We start from the raw sequence: 18,586 nt of genomic DNA, 5'->3' as shown, positions 1-18,586 counted from the left end.
ACTAACACCTTGATTATTGGAAATATTTGAGTTCATGATCACCAGAAAATTCTCTTTATTTTGTTTTGTTCACTTATTATTAGCCAAAAAGCTAATAAGTCACTGAAAAATATTTTACTATTATTTGATGGTTTGTAATCTTGTACTGCTTCAAGTTAATATTCTTCCCCCTCTCCCCAACTATGATTGCGGAGCACTGCAGGAAACAGGACAGGAAACTCAACTGGAACACAGGTGACCCAGAGCACTTCCCAGGAGGCTATTTTGGGAAATAATGTCCCCTATTTCCTTACTTGATTAGCACATACTACAGTGCAGTAAAGTTAGAGTTAACAGGCTAGTCCATCTCATTACATACAGTTTACTATGTATATATTTGAATTAAAAAGGAACCTAAAAATGTTATATAATTAAAATACCAGTTCTTGATTTCTCGGAGTTTTATAACATTTGGAATTGTTTCTACCTGGCCATTCTTATGTGGGCTCAATAATGGAAAGTATTCAGAATCCTTTTTTCAACCAAATTTTAATAAATATTTCAGTGGATGCTTCTCATAATATTTTATCCTAAATACTGAATATAGAACTCAAAGATCATGACACAATGTATTAGCAACCAACAAATTAAAACATTTATTTTCTGATGACTCTATTTAAGGCATGGGTTAGGGCTGTGTGGGATACAAAGCAGTCTAAGACACCAGGGTGTGTGAAAATTAGGTGTATGTGGTGCATTCAAAAACAGGAAGTTAAGACAGCTAAGCTGGGTTGGTGCAAGTTGCTCTAGGAAATGTGGTGTTTGCTATGAATTTGACGTTGGGTACTTTGCCTGACAGTGATATTAGGTGGATAAGGGTCCCTGGTGGTGGCTGGGCACAGCTGTCCAGGGCCCTTGGACAGAATTAATTACCATGTCAGGACAGTCTTCTGTGTGCATTTCTTCACCTTATTTGGTGATTCCATGGATGGAGGAAATGTAGTTTTTTTTTTTTTTTTCTCTCCTTCTCTTGAACAGTTGCTCCCTCCCTACACTGCCCTGCAACCTTTTGACCATTTCCCACTTCTCTTTGTGCCTCATTTATCAAGAGTCACCACGCCACACATCCCCACACCGCCCTCAACCAGGCTCCTAGTCACTGCTTGCATTTTCAATCTATTTAGTTGTGCTATGATTTTCTTTATATATATATTTAACTCCTCTATTTCCAGTTCTTGAACATTTAGCATTCTCTAAGCATTTCTATTTTATTATCTGCTGTGGACAAAGGCAGATAATAACAAGTGCACAAATCTGTTTCTATAAATTCTGTCTGAGCAAACGATTCAGTGGCTGGAATCCCCCCACTTTTGAAAGCTACTGAGTCACTGCCATCTTTGTCTTCTTTGACCAGACTATTCTGTATCATAAGGAAAGACACATGTGGGCTGTGAAGTCTCAGTCGTGATTGCACCAAACTGCATGGGAAATTCTAGAATTTTATTTATTCATTTAACAACTATTTATTAATGATTTTCTAGTGCCGGATGTTCCTGGGCTCAGGACCTAATCAATATCTATGTCCCCAGCATCCACACAGTGCCTATCACACAGCAGGCCCATGGTGAAGTGCACGGAACAGATTGACAAAGAATAAATTCCTGAGGAATTTCTAAAGTGTTTGCTTCCTTGTCGTAAAGATATAAAAAGTTAACTAATGAAACAAGATATACCATATTCTCATGAGAAACAGGATGATTCCAGGGGTGCCACTGACACTGTGCTTGCATCTCCTTGACTACTTTGCAGTCCCAGAGGTACGGACAAGTTCTGAGAATGAAAGGACACGGCCAGGATGGCCTCCCCCAACAGTGGCACAGAGCCCTGTATACCAGGATTCTGCAGGAAGGGTTTCTGGGATGACGCAGACACTGGTCTAGACTGAGAAGTGGGCAATGGGCAGGGACAAGGAGGTCTAGAGCTGAGCTGTTGGAAAGGGACTTAGCACAGACAGAGTGTCCAGTAGGCAGGAGAGATCTGGGGACCACAACGGGAAGGTGAGGGTAAGTGCTGGAAGAGAGAAACAGCCTGGTCCACAGCTGCACCTTATCATAACATAAGAGGACGAAAGAGCTGATACAGGTTCTTCATCTGTTACAGGATTTTCCACAAAGCATCACTCTCAAATCAGTGAGATTCTTGATCAAATACAGAATTTGCAAATCTCTGGCCTTGGCATTAGACGTCACTTACAATACTCAGATATTTTTATAACAGATGAAATGGCTATACAGAATTTTATGATACTTTGAACAATCGTTATATATTTTTTAAGATCCACTTACTTATTTGAGAGAGAGAGAGAGAGAGAGAGAGAGACCATGAACATGAGGCGCAGAGGGAGAGAGAATCACAAGCCCACTCCGTGCTGAGCAGAGAGCCTGACATGGGGCAATCACATGACCCTGAGATCAGGACCTGAGCCAAAACCAAGAGTTGGATGCTTAACTGACTGCACCACCCAGGTGCCCCAAACAATCTGTCTTTTTCTCTCTTTCTCCTAGCAAAGTATTCTCTGCAGTGATCGGGAAGGAGGAAAAAATGCCTAAGACCCTAATTCTATGCCGAAAGCATTACTAGGATACTGCATTTTTTGTTGCTGTTGATTCAAGTCACCAAAGGAGAAAGCTTACTTAATTGGGAGCATAATCTGCCCACCTCACATACAAGATTAAGAATACCTTCACATACAAGATTAAGAATACCTGCATGTTTTTTGCCTAAGGTAGACAATACTTCTAGAGAACATCCAAAGGCTGAATACATGTAACAAACACATCACTCTCCTCCACTGCCCTTTTTTTTTTTTTTAAATAACTTATCAGACTAATTCTTAATGGCCTGGCCCAGGAGTTGGCAAACGTTTTCTGTGAAGAAACAGCTGGTAAATATTTTAGGATTAGCAGGCTATATACTCTGTCCCAACTACTCAAGTCATGGTAGCAGAAAATAGCCAAACACAATATGTAACAGATGAGCAAGTTTGTGCTCCAATAAAACTTAATTTAGAAAAACAGGGAATGAGGCTGATCAGTCCTACAGGCCATAGTTTTTTTACTCCTGGTCTAAGCTTTTAATCTTGGAATTATATGAAAATTATTATGTTCACATGAAAAGAGGCAAAACATTTTAAACACATTGTTTTCATTTATCTCTACCCAACCTCAGGAAGGTATTAATTGATGTCAATTGCATGTATTATTAAAAACATACCCAAATACCTAATAACCTTTAAATATATTTAACACAGACCAGCACCAAGGAAAATGTCAAAGAAAAATCTGTCAATGGATTTTAGAAAAATGAAAACAAAAACCCAGGTTCTCCAAATTTGTAAACTCTGAGACTAATCTTATCAGATATTCAGAAAAGCATATAAGCCACACTACTTTGGTAAAGTATGTCTTGAACACTAAATTAGAGAAGATAATGATATTCCCCTACCATCTGGGTGAATTTCAAATCTTATTATGGAAAATGGTAAAAGAATGATCTAGGCTCTTCTGTAACTTTTTTTTGGGGGGGTTGTTTTTAACTGCAGAAACTTTCAGAGAATACAAATCAGCAAATAATTCTACCTTGCAGGACAGAGATGCACAGAAAACCACGTTCTGAGATGTTACACACTTCTGTCTGAATAACAGCAGACTACTGAAGGTACGTATTTGACTCTCACCTTCCTGTAGCCAAGGGGTTAGCATTTGGTGGGACATGAATGGAGAAGTGGAAAGTCATTATTAGACCATAAGAAAGAGGTTCTGGCAATAGTGGTATGCCCATTCATCACTGGAAAATGATCTGTCAATCTGGGACTCGTAGGAAAGAACTAGCCTGATATTTTGCATTTTATGAAATCCTGTGAGATTCTACAAATAATAATGGTCACTTCTGGTGGCTCAGGATCAGTATTGTCACTTGAAATTTGAGGGAATAAGGCAACCTGGTGCATATCTGGTATTACATGCTCACTGAGAACTGAAAACAGAAGTGACTGAAATAACATATTCTGAATCTCATAACTGGAGACAGCATTTTAAAATTTTATCTCAAAAGGGTCTACAATTATGGATCCTTAATCTAGACTAGTTGGAGGCTATAAAATGTAATAAAAATTTCTAGCTACTTGGCCATAATAGGAATTTCCCTTTCTCTTTTCAAGATTTTAGTCATTTATTTATTTGTTGTAGCAAGAGATAGGGAGAGAGCACAAGCGGGGTTAGCAGCAGGCAGAGGGAGAAGTAGGCTCCTGGGTGAGCAAGGAGCCCAACAGGGACTTGATCCCTGGGATCGTGACCTGAGCTGAATGCAGGCACATAACTGACTGAGCCATCCAGGTGCCCCAAGGGCATTTCCATTTTTAATAATAGATTTTTAAAAATCCTTAATATTTACAAAGTACTTTGTAGTTATAGAACTAAAGCAGTATTTCGTTTGATCCTTAATGTTCCCCGGTAAGGTAGGTAGAACAATTACTATGATTCTTACCTTCCTGGTGGGGACATAGATGTAAAAAAATTAAACCCCTGGTCTTCAGACACATAGGGAGGGGGACCATGACCTGAAGGAAGAGTCTTTCTCCTGACTGCACCATGATACTTCCTTCCCTGTCAGGTTCTTAGTAGATTTTCCTTTTTTGTTTTCATATTCTAATGTATGAGTTTGGGGATGATGAAGCTTACAATATGGTGTCTTGGCTGGACCAGAAGGATAGAGGCAATCATTTTGAAATTACTTTTTTATGTAACTACCAAAAATGTATCTCATCAACAGCTTTACAGTCTAATCCTTAAAGAAGATAGTATCGTACTGGAGGAAGAACTTAGTACTTGCTGAATTGAATTGATGTCAGGAAAAGAGAGTCCAGAGAAATGCGGTAAATCATTGACTAAATGAACAGATTTTCTCTGTGTAATATGGTAGAAAATGCCCCTATCTACTACATATGCTCCACTAAGAAATGCTCAACTAAGAAAATTTAAAATGCTTCACTAAGAAAACAGATGTGAGATTGTTTAGGAGGAAAGAGTACTTAATGCACTCAACAAATATTGAGTATTCCCCATTGTGGGAAATGCATTGTGATGCGTGGTACAATGATACTGAGCATCATCTACTCTGTGCCAGTTGAAACCATAGCTTTATAAAATAGGGGATATTGTTAAGAATTTCAGGGATTATAAAGAAATGGAGTCGAGGAAAGACAGATGCAGATCAATGAAAATGATAACAGCTTACGACGATGGGTTTAACCTCAAAAATGATAAAGTCACTGACTGTCCAACCACAACATAAAGGCTAAAATACATAGACTTCTGAGTAGATGCAGAAACATGAAACACATACCCAAATTCAAAGATTTGGTGTGCAACAAAAGAATGCAAATATCAGTAATTTTTAATATTGATTACATGTTAAAATGATATTATTTTGAGTACACTGAGTTAAATAAAACATGTTGTACAAAAATATGTCACCTCTTTCTTCTTACTTTTTTAATGTGGCTACTAGAAAATTTATAATTACTGTGAAGCCTGATGGACACTGATGTTCTAGCAGGATGTATTGTGGACAAAAGAAAAATCTGGGCAGTATATGATTCTGAAAAGGCTAATCATGGGAGATGCTGTCTTGGTGAGACATGGACTGAGGACACTGTAGAGAATGAGCCAAGTGTTATTAAACCCACAAATTACAAAAATTCTGGTGGTTCATGTGGGAACACAAGTATAGGCAGAAGGAACCTGGAAGATATTGCTGGAGATTCCAAAGTGAATGGACTCAAAACTAAACAAAGTAGAGGACATAGAGAATAATTTTGTTTCCTCTTTCACCTGAAGCACAAGTACTCGAAGGAGAAAGAAGTATATAAAATGCTTGTTAGAACTGAAGTCCAATAGACCTCTAGCACCTTCCCTCTAGTAGTCACTGACTGTTTCACACACACAGTCTCCACGTAGGATAATGCTTATTTAGCTGACAAAGCTCCTTAGTACGCTCCACTGAGCTATTTAACACTGACGATCCAGTCATCTTATTTACCTCCAGAAAACGTCCAGAAAATAATTTGTAATCTCTAGCCACCCCCCAGATTATAAACCAGAAAATTATAAACCAGAATTATAAACCTATCAGGGTTCAACTGCAAAGTGTCCCAAGGCAGGACCTGTGTTGAACTGAATTCTCAGGACCCGGCCCCTTACTGGTGACACAGTAAGTGCCTAATACATATTCACTAAATACATTTTAAAAAGGGTGGTATATTGAAGGTAAAAGTCGACACCTAAACAATACAGAAAAGGCAAAGACTGGAAATTTTGGGCGATAAGCTCACTGTTGTTGATAATCAGATGGGGGTGGGTGCCCAGAAATGAAGACCCAGAAGCCAATAAATATCTCTTAAAATCAAGTCATGCCAGTGGACCTCAGAATCTTTTCTCCCCCTGCTTCTGCCTTTGATGACCTCTTTGATTACACCTTTAAAAATGTGGGGATGTGGGGAAAGAAAGCAGGCATGAGGACAGGGCAATTATGAGACAGTAACAAGTAAAATCCTAACGACAGACTGGTGGTTGAGACACTGAAGCCAACCCAAAGAGATTCTGCAGTAGTGTATCAGGAGTTCCTCTGGGTTAACTTTTCCCTTCAGTGAGTTGGAAGAAGCATGAAAAGCATCTGCTTACATAGCAGGAAGGGGGAGGCATAAGTATGGCACAGGATGTAGTTCAGAAGACCCTAACTGGGCTAAAATATTTGAAAACAACATTATGAATACATGCAGTCTATATAATAGTGTATGAATAAATCATAATAGAAACAAACACGAGATAAATTTAGGATGAGGGAGATCTAGTCTGGCAGGAGCTCAGATGTGTATCAGATCACCGACAGTACAATGTCAAAGTAGCTTATGGCTAAGGCAATGACAAGCTGCATTAAAGAAATGCAGTTCTAGAGGTGCTTGGTGGCTCAGTCGGTTGTCTGCCTCTGGCTCAGGTCATGATCCCAGGGTCTTGGAATCAAGCCTTGAACTGGGCGGTGGGGCGGGGAGTGGTGGTCCCCTGCTCAGTGGGAAGTCTGCTTCTCCCTCCGCCTGCAACTCCCCCTGTGTGTGCTCTCTCTCTCTGGCAAATAAATAAAATATAAATAAAATCTTAAAAAAAAAAAAAAGAAATGCATTCTAAATAAGACTTGTTTATAGTTCTCTTATATTTTGTACCAGGCAATCCACATTTGGAACACCATGAAGAGGAATTCTCAGGAACAAAGGAGAGCAAACAACAGGCAGGAATAATTGAAGGGATTAAGGATGCTTTCTGATGAAGGGAAAGCCTACAGATGATACGTTAAAGACCTTCACGTTCTTAAGAGTTTTCAATTTGAAGTGGCAGGGTACACTTAGTCTGTTCCGCAAAGCCACTTTTTTGAGGAGGGGAAGGAGCCAGAGATATCCTTGAGAATCTCCTAAAGCCATGCACCCTCCCCTACAGGAAAAAAATACACACACACAAACATGCTTTTTATACTGTTTCAGGGGTTTCTAAACAGATTAAGGACCTTTAGTTTATAAGTTAAAAAGACCCAAGTTTCTGTTTAGGAAATCATTTCTCACAGCAGTTCTTTCTGCACACTGATCCTGCCCCCATGCTTTAATAAACCAAAATTTTGCACCAGAAATTTTGCACCAGAAAGAAAGAAAGAAAGAAAACGATTTCTCCCTTAACCTCTGAAGCAATACTCCTGGACTAGGGAAAATGACGAATTCCTCTCCGGGGCAGAGGGGTTGAAAGGAGAGTCTGAAGCTGGTACCCTGTAGTCCCTCCCAATTCTAGGATTTCCTAATCTAAAAGGAATTAAAAAAAAATAATTTCACAGTATTAAGGAAAACATGTAAAATACTACTTGCTATTGTTATTCACACTATAATTTTAAACACCGACAATACCCATTCTGCTCTAGGAATTGGAAACAAAGGACATCCAGGCACCAATGCATCTTCCTTAACATATTGAAAAGGATTTCATTCATTTCGTGTACCACTACAATGGGATCAAGTATATAAATTATTTATTGTATTACAAACAATAAAATATTTCTCTCTGCAAGCTGCCTCTTAAAAAACTTGGCCTCATGCAGGGGCATGGTAGTAGAAGTCTACAACATTTGCAATGTAAGTTCTTGCTTTGTATTTGGTTATAAGGATTTTTCTAAGTGGCTGGTTTCTGGCATCATCACAGGACATACCTACAAGTTATCTTATTAGTAGCATTGCATAATTTTTATATTCTGCAGTCTATGTTCCAGGCAACTCACTGCTGTCTAAGCCTAAAGAGCTTTTTTACACATTAGTAGAGGGGAGAGGGGTGCATCTAATTTTAATCCTACCCTTTAGGGGAAGTACACAAATCAAAGTACTTGAGAGTGATGCTTATTTCTTTAAAACTCAGGTTCTCAGAAACCCTAGGTAAGAAAAACTCTATTATTCTCTGGAGAAATATGTCTTGGACTTTGTTTGCATTATATCTATTTAAATTCTTAGTACTAAGTTCTGTTTTAATAATGTTGAAAGATACCCAATCCTGAAAAATTACAGATACATTATACACAAAATTACATGTGTTTCTTACCTACAAGCATATAAAACTGTACTGAGGTTTTATAAATTCTTGTTGCTAACACACAGTGTTGTTTCTTGAAATGATTTTCATAGTAAGTGTCTAAAACAGGGCTGAGAGTCTCAGACAGAAGGGGTGTGTGTGTGTGTGTGTGTGTGTGTGTGTGTGTGTGTGTGTTAGTAATTTGTTTATGCATTCCAGTGATAGACATATTCATTTAAGAATCCCAACTTTATTACGGTTACTCTTCTACTAGGGAAAGTTATTATTGCCTCCCTTCATCTCTCAGCTTTTCCCAAATTCCATTGCTTTAATTTCCCATTCAAATCAATTTCTTAAAATTGGGGGAAAAAATCCGCCATCACTGGTAGACTTTAAGCGATACAGAGGGCTCATTTCTTTTCTAGTTCAAGTAAGAGCCTTCCAGAAAAAAAAAGATTAATGACACTGGACCTATTTTCTATAAAAAGGACTGTCAAATTCTACCAAAATCAGTCACGTTATTTCTTTAGCACTCAACAAAACAAAAGACATCCAGACATTACAAGGCCAAAGGGAATTTCAGGGGTTAGCTTCAGGTTATACCTTCCAACTGTTTTAGCTATCAATACAGCTGAGGAAAAGAATTACACAGGACATGGTACTCAAACTTCAATGTGGAGCAGAACCACCAGAAGGCTTATCAAAACACAGACTGCCGGGACCCAGATTCAAAGTTTGCGATTCAGTAGGTCTGTTACCAGGAAGTTGCCCTGGTAACAAGCTCTTTGGTGATGCTGCTGCTACCCACTAGGGATGAGGCTTTGTAAACCCCTGGTACAGGAGGATCCCTGCTATGTAACTGGTTGCAACACGGTGTTTCCTTTATTTATGCAAACTTTCATGGCTAAGAGTTTCTGATTCATATTCTAGACTGCACCCCAGAATGGCAGACGGCTTTCTGCGGTCTCAGAATTCCTGTAAGGCACACCCTTCTCTCACTATCCTGCAGAAAAGATGAGGAAAGGGTACAATATTTCTGGAAGAAGAAACCAAAGCCATTTCTTGAGTCCTTCTCCCCGCTTTCTTTAAACCGCTCACTAAATATTTGGAATGAAATTCAAAAGCAAAAGAAGGGGCGGCTCTGCCGGAAAAGAAGATTGGCATACTCACCAGAGCGGAAATACACCCAGTCGTGTGGTGATAAAAACCATGGCAAACATAACAAACAGAAGATCACAAATTTTCTGAAACTTGGCATAATTTGCCATTTTGGCAGCCTATGAAAGGAAGGAATGGGATATATTAATGTAGTTAAACTGGTAAATGAAAAGTTTCTTTCAATATGCATGAGTCTCCTATAAGATAGAACTTACCAGATGCATAAAATTGCCTGCTCCTTTGAAATGTCATGCATCATGCATCAGTATTTATAAATTACCCATAAGTTCAGTGAAAAGCAACATTAGCTATAAGTAAAACTACGGACTGTCACAGATTTAATAAAACGTTCAGCAACCTGAAAAATTCAATTATATGGTTGATCTCAGGAAAACAGAAAAATAAGAAAATTCCTGCATTATAGAGGATATCAGCAAGGCAAAGACACCAACACAGGAATGTGGCATAACAGGTCAAATACAAAGTGCTAGGTAATCCTTTAAAAGTCTAATGAGTCCCAAACACTAAGGCCACAAGCTTTATACAAAATATATGGAGCCTTTCTGCATTGTTTTCTCTTTTCTACTTAGAATGAAAGGTTTTCCTTAAACAGGCATAAGGAATATTCTTGGGAGACAGTTTCTTGGCTTATTCTCATAAATTTAGAAATACAGAACCTGTCAAGATCATGTTATTTCAATGAATCCATTTAGGTATAATTTTCGAAGTTCCATTAATGGGTCGTTTTCTAGATGAAAGTCATTAATGTTCCAAGTGTTTGTGAGAATTACTCTAATAATTTATGATAGTAATTTAAGTGACCACTTTTAATATTATAAATTAGGGAAGAGATTACCTCCTTTTCCCTACCATCTACACATTTTTAAGTAGATGATGCTATGTAACAATAGGTGACACGGAAAACATAATTTTGCTTGATCACCTCTTTTTACATTTTCACACAGAATTCACATGCACCCACACATAGGGTTAGAAATTGAAGATGTCTTGCTGAATTTATAACATTATCTTCTACTTCTCAGAAAGTTAAATTAGCTGAGTCAAACTTGAAAGGACTATTGACATTATCCATAGAAGCTAAAATTCTGTAGCTTTAAGTAAACCACAGAGTGGTGAGAGAAATGGATTCTAAAAAAAAAAAAAAAAAAAAAAAACTTATTAACTGAGAAGAAGCCAGGATTGTGAACTTTTAATTTCATGAGTACTTTGGGTGTGATACCATGAATTATAGTAGGAAAGAAGAAAAGCATCTTCTGCCTCTTTCTGCCTCGGTAAAACATTTTTCTCTTATGTTCATTCAACAGTATTCAATAAAAAAGCATCAAACATGTAATTTTTCTAAAATGCCTATGTCATAGATCCCACTTCAAATAGTTTATAGCTGACATATCCCATTATTTGGATATTCTCAAGCATTACCGTATAATGTAAAGAAAATCATTGTGATAAAGAATATTTGTCTTTAAGCCACATGGCTTGCATTTCTGGATTGTTTTTCCTTTCTGGATAAAAGTGATAGACAAAGATTCAACCAGCCATTTCCATATGCATTAAAGTTGGTAGACAGTACAGGGTTGATTTCAAAACTGCATATTGCTGTATAAATCTCCACTTTCAAGCATACTTAGGATTTAGCCAAATGATAACTGGTTTGCAGGAGACTGCCCTTACAAAACTATATTTCTCCTTTAAAAAAATATGCTAAATAGAGTTTAGCTAGAACCACTTAAAAATTGTAACACCATACTATCATCTGACATAGCCCGTTAGGACTATTTTTCTATTTCATAGCCTTATAAGGAACAGAGTTCTTAAGGAAGTGCTGTGTATATTTCAAATCTTGATTAATCATCTTTATAGTAGATTCAATTGTATCATGTGGAATTTCTGCTTGTACTGTAATAATATATCATTATTTGAGTGCGCCTCTATATTCACAGTGACAGTAGATACTTCAAGGGGCAGAACTGTGTGGGCCAACAAGAATAAAAACTCAGAATACAGATTCTAAGACCTACTTCTACATGAAATTCCTACTCTGGTAAGTTTATCTTTCACCAGTTACATACATGTCTTAGCATAAAGTAAAAAGACTTTTTCCTCTTCATAGGGGCCATAATTAAGAGTAAATACCACATCAAAATTTTCTTTGGGATTTTATCTTTTGAAATCTGCTAGAAGCATTTTTCTTCTTCTCCTCCTCCTCCTTCTTCTTCTTCTTCTTTTTTTTTTTGCTACCCTAATAATCCTAAATGATGTTTTAGAAAGTTTATCAGAATACAATATTTCCTCAAATACTCCTTATACTTATACATGCAGAGGACACAGTTTTTATATTCACTTTAGAATTCAAATATAATTTTCACTATAAACCTACTAAGATAATACGTATATTGGCAATAAAAACTATGACTAATTAATTTCATCAGGATGTACAACTACCATTACTCACTAAATTCAGTTATATGTACTTCCCAGATATATCAGTGTGAAACTTACAATACCAGAAACAAAACTTATTCAAGTAATGATTTTCCAATTATAAAGCATTCATTTCTTAAGTGTTAGATAGTAAAGGTTTTCATTATTCAATTAAAGAATACTAAGATGATGAACATTCTTTGTATAAAAATGTATGGACTAAAGTCTCACTTTTACCCATTTAACTTACAAACAAACACTTTGCAGTTTCAAATCAGTCACATACTATCTTTCCCCCAGGGCCATCTACAATAACATAGAAGAACTGATGGTCTTGAAGATTTCCTGAATACTAGATTTTGAACTCTTAAAGATGAAAGGAAAGATTTACCTCTAGAAGAGCATCAGCTGAATCGTGAAGACAGAGGACCAGGGTCCCTACTCGGGCCATATTGTTGACATACGAAAAGGAAATCAAGAAAATAGCTACAAGGTGATGCAGGAACATAATGCCAAAGTCCTTAGGGAAGGAAAAACACAGCCATGTTAGATCTTAGAGGACGGCAATATTTCCATTCATCTCTTCTGTTATTTAACAAGTATTTCCCAAGTTCTTAATGGACCTAGCACCGGAGATACAAAATGAACAAGATGTATTTCCTACCCTCTGGGAGCTCACTATAAAGTGGCAGAGACACAAAGGGGACCAGTGACTATGAAGAATGTGATATACACCAGGATTAAGGGCAGATCATAAAGGGTGTTTTGTATATAAACCAGAGAATTTGAAGCTATGGGAGAAATTGCCTTAGAGTTTCAAACAAAGAAAGGTATTAGTTGGATCTCTATTTTGGGAAAATCTTTAGGGCAGCACTAAAGGTCCAACAGAACCACTTCTCCAACTACTGTGGCTGAGGATCTGCATCCTTCTCCTGGAATGCTCATTGGGAAGGCAAAATAAGAATCCTAATATGGAGCTTTTCTGATGAATCCTACACAAGCAAGCCCTAAATTTGAACCCGTAGCCATTAGAAAAAGAAACTGGCAAAAGTAATGATAAAAGCACCACCTTTATTTCATGTGGAGCTGCTGGTCAGCCCATGTGAAAAGATCATCTTTCTCTGACACTGATTCATCTACTGGCCATCTGGACATGGTTTGTTATGATGTGGAATTTCTGTTGCTTAGAAATACAGTCTCTCATTTACTAATATTCTTACCCTTATTTATTTTTAAAAATTTATTTATTTACTTGAGAGAGAGAGCATGCACACATGAGTGGGGAGAGCAGCAGAGGGAGAGAGAGAATCTCAAGCAGACTCTCCACTGAGCTCAGAGTCTACACACAGGCTTGTGTGCAGCTCACGACCCTGAGATCATGACTTGAGCCAAAATGAAGAGTTGGATGCTTAACTGACTGAGCAACCCACATGCTCTTTTGCTCTTATTTGTAAATCTATTTCTTCCAGAGTATACTTGAACTTCTTTGGAATTTAAATGCCAACATCGGCCCTAATGGTGATCTACTCGAAGCCATTGAAAAATAAGGCTAATCATGTAAAGAAATAAATTAGCCAAATGAAAAGCATATTATGAAACTAAGAAAGAGAACAAATATGTGTGTATGTACGTATGTGTGTGTATGTGTATGTGTGTGTGCGCATGTACATATATATATATAAACACCTTCAATAAAAGCCATGCAATCATTATTTTATGTGTTATATCTCCTTACCTTGATACCTTTAAGTAGGCAATAAATTTGATCTAAATAACATTTTTAAATAAATAGCCAACTTGGACCTTATCAAGGCAGGGTAACAACTCCCATCCTCAGGTTTGTTATTGCTGAAAATGACTAGAGTGTAGGTAGGCACGGGCTTAGCTGCAGGAACTTTAGCATCTTAGGTTGAAAATGTTCTCCTGCATTTTTGGTGGTAGCAATTAGGTAGAAATATTGTGATTTCTTCTTGGCACTCAAACTGAGGACTGATTCCAAAGACCTTATTCAAAACAGACCAGTCTGGTCACCAGTTACACTGGTGTCCCCCACCTTCTGCTGTTTTGCCATATTGTTTCTGGACATCTTCACAGTCACCATCAAGGGCTCCTTCTATGTTTGCTGCCTAATAAGGACCCTGATCTCAGCTCCCATTCCAGTGGCTATCCTTATGTCAATTATTAGAGATGGAAAAAAGAAATCAGATGTAGTCTTGACTCAAAGTCAATTAGAATGAGTCTGAAATGAAAGGATTCAAGGAAGAGCCATCCAATTTTCATACCAGAAACTGTTAAGATAATGCTGTTTTTTTCTTATCACATATTGAATGGCATTTAGAGAACCTAGAATACTCTCTTAGTCTGTTCTGTGTCAGTTTCACAACAGAAATTCCTGGATGCATGTAAAATTCCAGCTACTTGGACTCCATTGCCAAATGTCAGAATGAGAAATGGCATCCTTACTTCAGTTCTCCATGGGAATTTCTCGCAAAATAAAATATTAGTGGTAAAAGGCCAGAAGGATTACCCTCATTAAAACATAAGTCTGTGTTCTGTATGATGGAACTCCCTTTGCAATGATTGGGATGCAAAGACTCTTAGAAATAATGCTCTGTCTCCAGGAGGTACCAGAAATTCATCATGATGTACAAGTTTTTATGAAAGCAAAATTAACTCACTTCTCATTAGGAAGGAAAAAAACCCACTGCAAACAATAAGAAACTTGTTCTCTAAATTACCATTTGCTGGATAAAGTACTCATAATTTCATATGGTTTCTTTTGGCAATAACCTTAGCAACAAATAAAGCAAAACACTTGTGAACCTTCTGAAAAAAGAAATAAGACCAAGATTTTAAGTGATAGCTGATTTAGATGTAGATGGGTAGTAAAGAGTCATTCTCCTACACCATACACAAAGATAAACTTTAAATGGATGAAAGACCTCAGTGTGAGACAGGAATCCATCAAAATCCTAGAGGAGAATAACAGCCACATCAACTCCTTTCAAGACTCGTCTCCAAAGCCAAGGGAAACAAAAGTGAAAATGAACTTTTGTGACTTCATCAAGGTCAAAAGCTTCTGCACAGCAAAGGAAACAGTCAACAAAACAAAGAGGCAAACCACAGAATAGGAGAAGATATTTGCAAATGACACTGTAGATAAAGGGCTGATATCTAAGATCTATAAAGAACTTCTCAAACTTAATACCTAAAAAACAAATAATCAAGCCAATAAATGGGCAGAAGACAAAAACAAGCACTTCTCCAAAGAAGACATACACACGGCTAACAGATGCATGAAAAATGTTCATCATCATTAGCCATCAGCGAAATTCAAATCAAAATCACATTGAAATACCACATTACACCTGTTAGAATGGCAAAAATTGACAAGGCAAGAAACAACAAATGTTGGAGAGGTTATGGAGAAAGGGGAACCCTCTTACACTGTTGGTGGGAATGGAAGTTGATACAGCCACTTTGGAAAACAGTGTGGAGGTTCCTCAAAAAACTAAAAATAGAGCTACTCTACAACTCAGCAATTGCACTACTGGGCATTTACACCAAAGATATAGATGTAGTAAAAAGAAGGGGCATATGCACCCCAATGTTCAGAGCAGCAATGCCCCCAATAGCCAAACTGTAGAAAGAGCCGAGATGCCCTTCAACAGACAAATGGATAAAGAAGATGTGGTCCATATATATAATGGAATATTACTCAGGCATCAGAAAGGATGACTACCCACCGTTTACATCAACATGGATGGAATTGGGAGAAGATTATGCTGAGTGAAATAAGTCAAGCAGAGAAAGTCAATTATTATACGGTTTCATTTATTTGTGGAGCATAAGGAATAGCATGGAGGACATTAGGAGAAGGAAGGGAAAAATGAAGCAGGGGGGATCAGAGGGGGAGACGAACCATGAGACACTATACTATGGGAAACAAAACGAGGGTTTTAGAGGGGAAGCGGGGAGGGGGATCGGTGAATCTGGTGATGGGTATTAAGGAGGACATGGATTGCATGGGGCACTGGGTGTTATACACAAACAATGAATCATGGAACACTACATCAAAAACTAATGATGTACTGTATGGTGACTAATATAACACAATGAAAAAATTAAAAAAATAAAGAGAAGACGAGAGATTAAAAAAAAAAAGAATATGAAATATTTCTAAAGTACAAGGCAAAGAAAAGACTTCCTTCTCAGATGCAAATGACATGTATTACCTTTCCTGAATTTAACAAATAAAATTAATATAATAAACTTATAATAGAAAATTACCCGATTAGAAATGAGGTAATTATCACCAGGTTGCCCATTTAACAAATTTTCAAATTCTCTAAGGGAACGGACAGACAACACCATAAAAAAAATTTTTTTTTTGAAAGAGAGAGAGAACAGAGAGGGAGGGGCTAAGGGAGAAGGAGAGAGAATCTTAAGCAGGCTCGCTGCTCAGCACGGAACCTGACACAGGGCTTGATCTCAAAACTCTGAGATATGACCCGAGCCAAATCAAGAGTTGGGTGCTTAACTGACTGAGCCACCCAGGTAACCCAGCAACACTGTAATTTAAAAATGATTTCATTGTATGGCAACTACAACAACAGTTCAAATCTCTCAGGTCTATTTGTTTTGTTTTACTTTGTATTAAATAGTTTATTTGAACCTTCAAGGTACCTAGAAAGTTGTGTGACTTTTTTACAGAATAACATGTTATTTTTCATAGAGATCAATAACACTGTCTTCCTATCTCTTCACTTGGAATTTTGCAACTTGAGGGTAAAACTCAGAAAGCTGGGGAGAAGCAAGTTGTGCAAGAAGTGGCAATGTGCTGGCAATGTGCAGGGGACAGCGGCCATGTAGGCTCATCTCCACCGCAGCCCAGATGCACAGATGGAGACAGGAGGATCTCAGACACAACTTACATATGGCAAGAAAAACCACAGGTACTTTTTCCTTTGAGGGAATATGAAAAATAGGTTCTCAACCTGTGGCTATAGCTTAAGTCCTGATTAATAGCATGAATATAAAAATAAAAATAAAAACACATAAATATATATGCATATGTGTGTATATACATATATATATCTATATATATGTATCTCTATCTCTACCTTTTAAAGAGCTAAGAAACAAGAGACTGAAAAACCATCTAGGTCTTGAGATGATAACTGAAGTAAAAGTATATTCATGGTGATTTACAGAAATCAGTTAGATTTTTTAAATTTACAGAATCAGTTGATTCTGATTTGCCCCATATTAGGTAATTTAAGGAAAATTATACCTTTCTTTTGCATGGTGTGAAAAGTTCACAGAAGGTATAAGGTATTTAAAAATTTCAACCTTTGGGTATCTGCAGTCTTCCTCAATTTATTTGGCTATTTTATTTTTAGCTGGCCTCGAATACTGGTATACTATAAAGAGAACTGGTTAAATGTGCCATTAAAAAAAAAAAGATATTTCAAGTAACAAGGCTCTTCAAAAACTGTGACTTGAATTCACTGTCATTCTCATGGAGAGCCTATGTATGTTAGGGTAAATATTCATAGGAAAATGTAGGAAGGGATAAAAAAGTCTGATTGATTTGAGAAATATTGTTCAATTATAAAATGGAGTAGTTCTGACAGATATTATTCAGCTATCCCTTCTCTAAATTTCAATCCATGAATAAAACTTCATTTACACTAAATTTATAGTCACATTTACTTCAACACTTTTCCCCCAACAGACTAGATTTTTCTACCTTTGAACTAAACATATACGGACTGAGGTCTTTGTGGAAGAGAACTGTCGCATATGGACAGCATTCTAAAAACAAGTTGCGTGCCAAGAAATTGATTAAAGACGTCCAAACTTACTATTGCTACTATCAAAATGTTTGAAATATATGTACTGATATGATTTAAATACCTCTACTAGCTGTTCTCAAATCTGACATCCTAACTATTCAGCAGATACATATGTCTAGGCCACTCTAGTTTAGAGCAGAGAATGGCACAATATGACCCCCAAGCCAAATCTGGTTCTCCATTTATTTTTGTAAATAAAGTTTTATTAGAACACTGTCACATTCATTTGTTTAGCCAATGTCTATCGCAGTGTTCTTCCTACAGTTGAGTGCTTGCAATAGAGACTGTGTGGCCTGCAAGTTTAAGATATTTACTACCTGCCCTTCACAGAAAAGTCTGATGGCCCTGATCTTAGAGCCCATCTAAGGACATATTTTGGGAAACTTAAGTCATGTTATCAGAGATGTGACAACTGCATAGTGTCATGTTCAACTTCATCAAATTTTCTTCAGATAAGGGTTTATAAGAGATTTAATTTTCATAGCTGTTCAGTAA

The 18,586-nt window shown here is 37.3% G+C and overlaps 1 protein-coding gene across 2 annotated transcripts in view; it reads right to left on the bottom strand.

Moving 5' to 3' along the window:
• CERS6 (ceramide synthase 6) overlaps positions 1-18,586 on the bottom strand; it is a 319,470-nt gene that overhangs the window by 45,482 nt on the left and 255,402 nt on the right. For both annotated transcript variants that reach the window (XM_044242267.1, XM_044242268.1), the window contains exons 7-8: positions 12,625-12,753; positions 9,804-9,910 (exon numbers count right to left, since the gene is read on the bottom strand). In XM_044242267.1, coding sequence (XP_044098202.1) covers positions 9,804-9,910; positions 12,625-12,753 — 236 coding nt within the window. The remainder of the gene's footprint in view (positions 1-9,803; positions 9,911-12,624; positions 12,754-18,586) is intronic.

The sequence above is a fragment of the Neovison vison genome, chromosome 3, assembly GCF_020171115.1.
Source record: "Neovison vison isolate M4711 chromosome 3, ASM_NN_V1, whole genome shotgun sequence".
In the NCBI taxonomy this organism is placed as follows: Eukaryota; Metazoa; Chordata; class Mammalia; order Carnivora; family Mustelidae; genus Neogale; species Neogale vison.
Note: the sequence above shows the minus strand (reverse complement) of the source record. Positions and strands in the feature narration are given on the sequence as shown.